The sequence below is a fragment of the Hemitrygon akajei genome, chromosome 28, assembly GCF_048418815.1.
Source record: "Hemitrygon akajei chromosome 28, sHemAka1.3, whole genome shotgun sequence".
NCBI classification, from domain to species: Eukaryota; Metazoa; Chordata; class Chondrichthyes; order Myliobatiformes; family Dasyatidae; genus Hemitrygon; species Hemitrygon akajei.
Window position 1 is genome coordinate 5,883,901 of NC_133151.1, and position 11,016 is coordinate 5,894,916.

General features: G+C 54.0%; 1 protein-coding gene across 1 annotated transcript; it reads left to right on the plus strand.

The window, feature by feature from the left end:
- The first annotated feature begins 270 nt into the window (after nt 1-270).
- Nucleotides 271-7,154, plus strand: tmem223 (transmembrane protein 223). Its single transcript, XM_073031237.1, has 2 exons — nt 271-1,297; nt 6,134-7,154. Exons 1-2 carry the CDS (start codon nt 370-372, stop codon nt 6,424-6,426), a joined length of 1,221 nt encoding a protein of 406 aa, XP_072887338.1. The 5' UTR covers nt 271-369; the 3' UTR covers nt 6,427-7,154.
- Nucleotides 7,155-11,016: the final 3,862 nt, after the last annotated feature.

Consider the following 11,016-nt stretch of genomic DNA (forward strand, 5'->3'; position numbering starts at 1 on the left):
TGAGAGGTGGCAGATCTTGCAGAGAAGGTGAGTGGGGTTACTTGTGAGAAACGTTGAACCAGTATGGAAGAATTTAAAATGAGCACAATTACTGGGAGCCGGAGAGGTCGCTGTGTGCCGCCATTTTAACCCAAAACTACGAGGGGAAGCAACCGATCGGGAATAGTGAATAAAGGCTTTTCCCTGTGTTACAGGCCAGGCTCTGTGGGATCATCCTGTGCACCAGGGGGCATCCCGGGTGGAGTTCCGCCTCTGGCCGCTAGGGGGCGCTCGTCAGGGCGCTCGTCAGGCCGCCCGCTGGCCCGTTTAAGTGGAGGTTGCGGTGGGGCCCACCGGTCTGGACCTGTCCTGAGACTGACCGGCTGATCGATGGCCGGGCTGTGCCGGATCTCCCCCGAGCCGGCGGCCTGGGGGCGGAGCTGGAGCTGGGAGCCGGCGGCTCCCGGCAGGAGAGGCCCAGGCTGGGCGGGAGAACGCGGCAGCGGAGGAGGCCGCGGACACGGCGCGTCGGTCCGGGAGGGAGGCATTGCGGCCGCGGGGAGAGGGCCATCAGGGGCAGGGGGTGAGAGCCCAGGGGCTCGGCTGCGGGGGGGTGTGGGGAGAGGGGCAATGTGGTGTCTGGCACTGGGCAGACTCGGGTCAGGGCCAGTGGTCAGTCTGAGGACGGGAGCACTGGTCAGTCTCGGGCCAGGATCAGTGGGTAATCTGGGATGTTTTGGGACAGGGACTGACCCTGGGCCAGTGGTCACTCTTGGGACAGGGCTGATGGGCAGTTGTGGGGCGGGGCCAGCGCTCTGCCTCAGGACGGGGTCACAGGGGTGTGGCGGGGCAGGGTCAGCGGTCAGTGTGTCGGGGAGCCCTATGATGGGAGGGGGCAGCCTGCCACCGGTCACCCCGGGTCCTGGCCGCACCACTGCGGTGAGAGGGTGGCCCCAGTGGGGCGCTGGCTGCCAGCTCCGGGCCCCCCTCACCCCCCTCGGCCCGGTGAGGAGTTACCACCGCTGGCCAAGTCAGCCGCGGACTAGGCCGGTGAGCACCGACCTGCCCCGGGACGTTACGCTCTTCCAGAACCACAGGCCCCACTTCTTCCGCCTGCTGGGCCTCTTCTGCGGCGCCCAGGCCCTCTTCTGGGCCTACCTGGCCCACTTTGCCTTCACCTCCCTCAGGGACACGGGCTACGAGGAGACGGTGCTGGTGGGCGATCGGGCAGAGGGGCTGCCGAAGATCGGCGGGATCTCCCTGAACCTGGGCTCGGACAAGTGGAGATACGGCTTCACCGCCTCCTGCCTGACTGTAGGTAAGTCTTGTGCCCCACTGATCGAACTGGGGTTCCCCGGATCGGAATGGAGTAATCTTGTATGTGAAAAGCTTGCGTGCTGTGCATTCCACAGTGCACTGTGGCAGAGTGAGGTAAACTAATTCTAGAGTGTAACAGCTACAGGGAAAGTGCAGTGGGGGTAGACTACAAGGTACAAGATCAGGACGATGTAGAAAATGCTGGCGGAGCTCAGCGAGTCAGACAGTCCTGATGGAGGACCTCAGTTTGAGAGCAGCAACTGTTTATTCCTTTCCATAGATGCTGCCAGTAACTTTTAAACTCCTGGGTGCCTCTATGTCAGAGGACCTGTCCTGGACTCATTGTATAAATACAATCGCGAAGAAAGCACGACAGTGCCTCTTCTTCCTCGGGGGTCTGCAGAGATTCGGCACGTCATCGAAAACCTTGGCAAAACGGCTATAGATGTGCGGTGGGAAGTGGCTGCGTCACGGCCTGGTACGGGAACACCGATGCCTTTGAGGGGAAAATCCTACAAAAGGCAGTGGATTCGGCCCAGTCCATCACGGGTAAAGCCGTCCCAACCATCGAGCACCTCTACATGAAACGCTGTCGTAGGAAAGCAGAGATCCCCGCCACCCAGGCCGTGCTCTCTTCTCACTGCTGCCATCAGGTAGAAGGTACAGGAGCCTCAGGACTCGCACCACCAGGTTCAGGAACAGTTACTACCCCTCAACCATCAGGAAGGAGGTACAGGAGCCTCAGGACTCGCACCACCAGGTTCAGGAACAGTTACTACCTCTCAACCATCAGGAAGGAGGTACAGGAGCCTCAGGACTCACACCACCAGGTTCAGGAACAGTTACTACCCCTCAACCATCAGGTAGAAGGTACAGGAGCCTCAGGACTCGCACCACCAGGTTCAGGAACAGTTACTACCCCTCAACCATCAGGTAGAAGGTACAGGAGCCTCAGGACTCGCACCACCAGGTTCAGGAACAGTTACTACCCCATCAACCATCAGGCTCTTGAGCAAAAAGGGATAATTTCACTCACTTGCCCAATCCATTGAGATGTTCCCACAACCAGTGATCTCACTTTAAGGACTCTCTATCTCATGTTCTCGTTATTTATTGCTATCTATTTAGATTTGCATTTGCACAGTTTGTTGTCCATTGATCCTGTTTACAGTTACTATTCTATAGATTTGCTGAGGATGCCCGCAGGAAAATGAATCTCGGGGTTGTATGTGGTGACTTGTCCGTACTCTGATAATAAATTTTACTTTGAAGTTTGAATTTTACTTTGACTTCCTCCAGCATTTTGTGTGTGTTTCCTGCGCCTCTCCCAAGTTCAAAGTAGATTTATTATCAAAGCCCGTGTATGTCACCAGGTAAAAGCCATTTTCCTGCGGGCATTCACAGTAGAACCACAATAGAATCAACGAGAAGCCACACAGGAGGCCCAGCAAACAGCCAGTGTGCAAAAGACAAGCTGTGCAAATACACAGCAAAAAAAAACCGAAAAATAACGTCGAGAACGTGAGCTGTGGAGTCCTCGAAAGTGTGGAAAACGCAAACACGAGGAAATCTGCAACACACACAAAATGCTGGTGGAACACAGCAGGCCGGGCGGCGTCTATAGGGAGAAGCGCTGTTGACATTTCGGGCCGAGACCCTTCATCAGGACTAACCGAAAGGAAAGATAGTAAGAGATTTGAAAGTAGTGGGGGGAGGGGGAATTGCGAAAGGATAGGAGAAGACCGCAGGGGGTGGGGTGAAGCTAAGAGCTGGAGAGGTGATCGGCGAAAGTGATACAGAGCTGGAGAAGGGGAAGGATCATGGGACGGGAGGCCTAGGGAGAAGGAAAGGGGGAGGGGAGCACCAGAGGGAGATGGAGAACAGGCAAAGAGTGATGGGCAGAGAGAGAGAGAAAGAAAAGGGAGGGGGAAAAATCTAAATATATCAGGGATGGAGCTAGAAGGGGAGGAGGGGCATTAACAGAAGTTAGAGAAGTCAATGTTCATGCCATCAGGTTGGAGGCTACCCAGCCGGTATATAAGGTGTTGTTCCTCCAACCTGAGTGTGGCTTCATCTTGACAGTAGAGGAGGCCATGGATAGACATATCAGAATGGGAATGGGACGTGGAATTAAAATGGGTGGCCACTGGGAGATCTCCCCGAAACATCGACAGCGCTCCTCCCTATAGACGCTGCCTGGCCTGCTGCGTTCCACCAGCATTTTGTGTGTGTTGGTGTTTGAATTTCCAGCATCTGCAGATTTCCTTGTGATTGCTCTGGAGTATTGTGCACGGTTGAGGTCGCCCCCACTATAGGAGGGACGTTGAGGTTTCAGAGGGGGTGCAGAAGAGGTTTTACCAGGATGCTGCCTGGTTTAGAGGGCGCGTGCTGTCACGAGAGGCTGGACAAACTTGGGTTGTTTTCTCTGGAGTGTCGGAGGCTGAGGGGAGATCTGATGGAGATTTGTAAGATTGTGTGAGAGTGGACAGGGAGTATCTGTTCCCAGGGTTGAAATGTCTTAACACCAGAGGGTATGCTTTGAAGGTAAAAGGGGGGGGTAGGTTCAAAGGGGGATGTGAGGGGTAACTTTTTTTACTCAAGAAGTGGTGGATTCCCAGAATAGTGGTAGAGGCAAATATATTGGAGGCTTTTAAGAGACGTTTGGACAGACACATGGATGTGAGGAAGTTGGAGGGATGTGGACATGGTGTAGGGAGGAGGGATTAGTGCTTGGGTGTTTTTATACTTTTTTGCTGGTCCAGCACAACATTGTGGGCTGAATGGCCTGCTCCTGTGTTCTAAAACCAGAAAGGGATGTAATATTGAGGCTTCATAAGGCGTTGGTCAGACCGCACTTGGAGTATTGTGAGAAGTTTTGGGCCCCTTGCCTGAGAAAGGATGTGCTGGCGTTGGAGACGGTCCAGAGGGGGTTTGCTAGAATGATCCCAGGAGTGAAAGGGTTAAAATGTGAGGAGAGTTCAGATTCTGTGGGCCCCTACTTGAAGGAATTGAGGAGAATATTGAAAGGCCTAGATAGAGTAGATGTGGCGAGGATGTTCCCTACAGTGGGGGAGCCTGGGACCAGAGGACACAGATACAGTGGGTGTGGAGAGGATGTTTCCTATAGTGGGGGAGTCTGGGACCAGAGGACACAGATAGAGTGGATGTGGAGAGGATGTTTCCTATAGTGGGGGAGTCAAGGACCAGAGGACACATATAGAGTGGATGTGGAGAGGATGTTCCCTATAGTGGGGGAGTCTAGGACCAGAGGACACAGATGGAGTGGATGTGGAGAGGATGTTTCCTATAGTGGGGGAGTCTAGGACCAGAGGACACAGATAGAGTGGATGTGGAGAGAATGTTTCCTATAGTGGGGGAGTCAAGGACCAGAGGACACAGATAGAGTGGATGTGGAGAGGATGTTTCCTATAGTGGGGGAGTCTAGGACCAGAGGACACAGATGGAGTGGATGTGGAGAGGATGTTTCCTATAGTGGGGGAGTCTAGGACCAGAGGACACAGATGGAGTGGATGTGGAGAGGATGTTTCCTATAGTGGAGGAGTCTAGGACCAGAGGACACAGATGGAGTGGATGTGGAGAGGATGTTTCCTCAAGTGGGGGAGTCTAGGACCAGAGGGCACAGATAGAGTGGACGTGGAGAGGATGTTTCCTATAGTGGGGGAGTCTAGGATCAGAGGACACAGATAGAGTGGATGTGGAGAGGATGTTTCCTGTAGTGGGGGAGTCTAGGACCAGAGGACACAGATAGAGTGGATGTGGAGAGGATGTTTCCTATAGTGGGGGAGTCTAGGACCAGAGGACACAGATAGAGTGGATGTGGAGAGGATGTTTCCTATAGTGGGGGAGTCTAGGACCAGAGGACACAGATAGAGTGGATGTGGAGAGGATGTTTCCTATAGTGGGGGAGTCTAGGACCAGAGGACACAGATAGAGTGGATGTGGAGAGGATGTTTCCTATAGTGGGGGAGTCTAGGACCAAAGGACACAGATAGAGTGGATGTGGAGAGGATGTTTCCTATAGTGGGGGAGTCTAGGACCAGAGGGCACAGATGGAGTGGATGTGGAGAGGATGTTTCCTATAGTGGGGGAGTCTAGGACCAGAGGACACAGATGGAGTGGATGTGGAGAGGATGTTTCCTATAGTGGGGGAGTCTAGGACCAAAGGACACAGATAGAGTGGATGTGGAGAGGATGTTTCCTATAGTGGGGGAGTCTAGGACCAAAGGACACAGATAGAGTGGATGTGGAGAGGATGTTTCCTATAGTGGGGGAGTCTAGGACCAGAGGACACAGATAGAGTGGACGTGGAGAGGATGTTTCCTATAGTGGGGGAGTCTAGGATCAGAGGACACAGATAGAGTGGATGTGGAGAGGATGTTTCCTGTAGTGGGGGAGTCTAGGACCAGAGGACACAGATAGAGTGGATGTGGAGAGGATGTTTCCTATAGTGGGGGAGTCTAGGACCAGAGGACACAGATAGAGTGGATGTGGAGAGGATGTTTCCTATAGTGGGGGAGTCTAGGACCAGAGGACACAGATAGAGTGGATGTGGAGAGGATGTTTCCTATAGTGGGGGATCTAGGACCAGAGGACACAGATAGAGTGGATGTGGAGAGGATGTTTCCTGTAGTGGGGGAGTCTAGGACCAGAGGACACAGATAGAGTGGATGTGGAGAGGATCCCAAGCCTTTCCTCGGTTGTTATGTGGTTTAATGGCTGGATCCATGGGGTGGTACGAGGTGAGGGGCTGGATGGTTAACGCCAGTTACTACAGTTGTAGTGATCACTTTGTCCCATGGTTCTCTTTCTCCTTTAGGGTGCCTGATCCTCGCGGCAGGCTCCGCGTTCTCCCGTCGGTCCGTCTGCGGCGTCGTGCTCCACCGGGGAGGCCAGGAAGTCACCATCACCAGCCACGGGCTGCTGGGGAGCAGACACTCCTTCCGGGCGCCCCTCCGCGACCTCTCCTGCATGGCGCACCGCCGCCAAGTGGCCTCGTTCGTCCCCCTCAAGGTCCGGGGGCACCGCCTGTACTACCTGCTGGACGGGCGCGGGCAGTTCCACAACCCCGGCCTCTTCGACGTCACCGTCGGCGCCTACAGGTCGCTCTGAGCCGAGCTCGTCGGTCGCCCGACCAGCGAAACGGCGAGGGAAAGCCCCCGTGCCCGAAGGTTCAAAGATTCCGTCTCCCCGATAGTCCGCCATCACGGAGTGGCGTTATACGGGCACTGAAGCCCTCAGGAAGATGCACCGGAGAGAGACATTGATACAATCGCAACCGGACTTGGTTTATTACTGTCAAATGAAATCTACGGCACGTTACAGGCCCTTCGGCCCACAATGTTGTACTAGAGAAACTGCACAGCTTGTAGATACTCTTCCTACAGATCGTTACACAGCGCATCGAGGTCGAACAAGGGAAAACGATAACAGAATGCAGAGTAGTGTGTGATAGCGACCGAGAAAGTCCGGTGCGGTTACGTGATGGCAGTGCAAGTTTGTAACGAAGTAGGTTGTGAGGTCTGGAGTCCAACTTACTGTGCAAGAGGGCTGTTTAAAACTTGAACACAGATAGAGTGGATGTGGAGAGATGTTTCCAGCGGGGTAGGATCTGTCCCTGGGCCTGGTGGGACGAGCTTTCAGGTTTTTGTATCTTCTGCCCAACGGGAGGGGAGAAGGGAGATTGTCCGGGCTGGGCGGGGGTCTTTGATTACACCGGCTGCTTCACTGAGACGGTGAGAAGTGCAGGCAGAGTCCATGGAGGGGAGGCTGGTTTCCACGATGTGTCCGCGACTTCTCTGCGGTTCCTTCAAAGTTCGAAGTAAAAACTCGTTATTGAATTGAATCGTCTATTTCTTACATCGTTCACCTACACGGGGAGTCCAGATCTTCCCGTTGCGTCTCCGTCTGAATGTACGAATGATAGTAATTTGTAATAAATAGTATGTACATACATCATCAGAGTATGTCCATGTCAGCACGTAACAGCCCTGAGATTCTGTTTCCTGCAGGCAGACTGCGCGGATCTGTAGGACAGTGACTGTAAACAGGATCAACGGACAGGATCTTGTGGCCGCGGGCAGAGCCGACGACAATGCACCATATCTCCAGCGAAGCAGCCGCAGTACGTCCATCTTCTCCTTTCATCTCATACCCTCCGATCTAGGCAGCGTGTCGGTAACCTCTCTCAGCCTCCTCCACAATCCCCACGTCCTTCCTGTAACCAGGCAACCGGAACTCCAGTTGCAGTCCGACTGAAGTCTTGTGTATCTCTATCGTTTATCTGCTCTGTACTTCCCTGTAATCTGTGGAATTCTCTGCCACAGGAAACAGTTGAGGCCGGTTCATTGGCTATATTTAAGAGGGAGTTAGATATGGCCCTTGTGGCTAAAGGGATCAGGGGGTATGGAGAGAAAGCAGGTACAGGGTTCTGAGTTGGATGATCAGCCATGATCATACTGAATGGCGGTGCAGGCTCGAAGGGCCGAAGGGCCTACTCCTGCATCTATTTTCTATGTTTCTATGTCCCCACCCCCCCCGTAACACGAGAAGCCTGCGGGCGCTGGAAATCCAGAGCAACGCACGCACAAAACGCTGGAGGAACTCAGCAGGCCGGGCAGCGTCTGTGGAGGGGAATAAACGGTCGACGTTTCGGGCCGAGACCCTTCTGCGAAGGAAGGGGGAAGATGCCAGAATAAAAAGGTGGGAGGGAGGGAGGGAGGGGAAGGAGGATGGCTGGAGGGTGATGGGTGGAGCCAGGTGGGTGGGAAAGGTCAAGGGCTGGAGAGGAAGGAATCTGATAGGAGAGGAGAGTGGACCACGGGAGAAAGAGGAGGAGGACAGGACCCAGGGTGAAGTGATAGGCACTTGGCTTCACCTATCACCTTCTAGCTAGCCTCCTTTCCCCCTCCCCTCACTTATTTTACCCCGGCATCTTCCCCCTTCCTTCTCAGTCCTGATGGAGGGCCTCGGCCCGAACTGTCGCCCGTTTATTCATCTCCATAGATGCTGCCCGGCCTGCTGGGTTCCTCCGGCATTCTGTGTGTGTTGGCCTGGATCTCCAGCGCCTGCAGAATCTCTGCGGCTCCGTTTTGCAAACCCTCCACGGGGTTCAGTTTTCCGCTTGCGCGGCTGTAACGGGTTGCGACGGTGTTTCAGGAACTCTGTTTTCAGGAACGATCAGTCGAACCCGGGTCCTCTGTCGAGAACTGTGCCCCTTTTCGATTCTTTAGTATCCGGAGAACTGGTTTGTCATTGCTGACTTACAACGTGAATGTTGCGTGTGCCGCGGGAGCAGTTCTGGCCAAAGGCCTGAAGCCCTACCAGTCAGAAAAATAAACTGATAACATTGAAAAACGTACGAGCTTTCATGGGTCCATGGGACAAAGAAATCCACAGCACATTACAGGCCCTTCGGCCCACAATGTTGTGCTGACCATGTAACCTACTCTAGAGTCTGCCTAGCATTTCCCTACTGCATAGCGTTCTCTTTTTCTAAGCTCCATTTATCTATCTAAGAGTCTCTTAAAAGACCCCATTGTATCCACCTCCACCACCGTCACCGGCAGTGCATTCCACTCACCCACCACTCTCTGTGTGAAAAACTTACCCCTGACATCCCCCTTGTACCTACTTCCAAGCACCTTAAAACTATGCCCCCTTGTGTTAGCCATTTCAGCCCCGGGGAAAAGCCTCTGGCTATCCACACGATCAATGCCCCATCATCATCTTAAACACCTCTGTCAGGTCACCTCTCATCCTCCGTCGCTCCAAGGAGAAAAGGCCGAGTTCACTCAACCCATTCTCATAAGGCATGTTCCCCAATCCAGGCAACGTCCTTGTAAATCTCGTCTGCGCTCTCTGTATTGCCACTGGGTTCATGGACTGCTCAGAAATGCAACTGGAGACTGGAAGAAGCTCTAAAACATTGAGTGTGTGTCTTTTCCCTCCTCGATGGTAGCACAGAGCAGTGATCACGTCCTGGATGGTGAGGGCCCTTGGTGATGGATGCTGCCTTCTGAAGGTGGGGAGGGTTGTGCCAGAAATGGAATTGGCTGAGTCTTGCCAATTGGCTGACTCTTGCGATCCTGGGGAGCCTCCAGACCAGACGGTGATGCACCCAGTCAGACAAGCTCAGTGGTACGTCTGCACAAACTTACAAGAGTCTTTGGTGACGTACCAAGTCTCCAGCTCCCAAAGCTGTCTGGCCGCTGGCGTGCCTTCCTGATGATTAGCGTGTTGGGCAGATCTTCTGACATATTGACCGCCCAGGAACTCGAAACAGCTCTCCCCATCCACCGCTGACCCCTCAACGAGGACTCTTGTGTGTCCTCCCTGAAGTCCACGGTCAAATCTCTGGTCTTGCCGACGTTGAGTGCAAGGTTGTTGCCGCTACTCCACTCAACCAGCTGATCAAGCTCACTCCTGTACGCCTCCTTGTCGCCATCTGAGGTTCTGCCGACGACTGTTGTGTTACCCCTGCCCTTCTTGCCCCCCTCCCCACCCCTCTCTCCCTGAGCCTCTCCGATCCTGGGTACACCCCCCTCCCGAAGCCGGGTATGTTCGCTCCTCGTCTGCCCGCCCCTCTACCTCCGGAGTCTGGGTGTCTCTGAGACGGCTAGGAGATCACCTGGAACTCCCCTACTACGCCGCAGGCGATTGGTCGATTGGAGGGGGCACCTCCACCAATGAGCACTCGGAACCCGGAACCACATGGTCACATGACAGGTACATAGAGCAGGGGTGGGGGCTCACGGACCCCTCAGTTAATGGTTGGGCTCCGTGGCCTCTGAAAGGTTGGGTATCCCTGATCTAGAATATTTGGAACTTGGAACGCACAAGACTACAGGACCTTCACCCCGCAAGGTTGTGCTGATCTTTTAATTTAACCATTTCTCCTAGGTAGCCCTCTAATCCAAGCAGCGTCCTGGTGAATCTCCTCTGCACCCTCTCTAATCCGGGCAGGATCCTAGTGAATCTCCCCTGCACCCTCTCTAATCCAGGCAGCATCCTGGTGAATCTCCCTCTGCACCCTCTCTAATCCGGGCAGCATCCTGGTGAATCTCCCCTGCACCCTCTCTAATCCGGGCAGCATCCTGGTGAATCTCCTCTGCACCCTCTCTAATCCGGGCAGCATCCTAGTGAATCTCCCCTGCACCCTCTCTAATCCAGGCAGCATCCTGGTGAATCTCCCTCTGCACCCTCTCTAATCCGGGCAGCATCCTGGTGAATCTCCCCTGCACCCTCTCTAATCCGGGCAGCATCCTAGTGAATCTCCCCTGCACCCTCTCTAAAGTTTTCGCATCCTTCCTGTAATGAGGTGACCAGAACTGAACACGATACTCCAAATGTGGTCTGACCAGGGTTTTATAGAGCTGCAACGTTACCTTGTGGCTCCTAAACTCAGTCCTCTGGCTAACAACAGCGAACGCACCACATGCCTTCTTAACTACCCTATCATCCTGCGCAGCAATGCCAGACTACACTGGTACTCCCATTAGATTTGTTAAGACGGATCTTCAGGCTCAGGTGGAATTGGGGGGATTTCATTTGCATCCTCAAACACACCAGGGTACAAAGATACATTTGGAAAGCCAGCAGTTAATCAGGGATAGTCCTATGTAGGTGAGGAGGCGGTCCTGTCTCACTGATCACAACACAGAACCTTACAGCACAGTGCAGGGCCTTTGGCCTACATACAAC

What these genes read in the sequence shown, in the direction of transcription:
- tmem223 (XM_073031237.1), top strand. Translation starts at nt 370, where the DNA reads ATGGCCGGGCTGTGCCGGATCTCCCCCGAGCCGGCGGCCTGGGGGCGG. An exon ending in CGCCTCCTGCCTGACTGTAG is followed by an intron (nt 1,298 to 6,133) that starts GTAAGTCTTGTG and finishes TTTCTCCTTTAG; the next exon opens with GGTGCCTGATCCTCGCGGCA.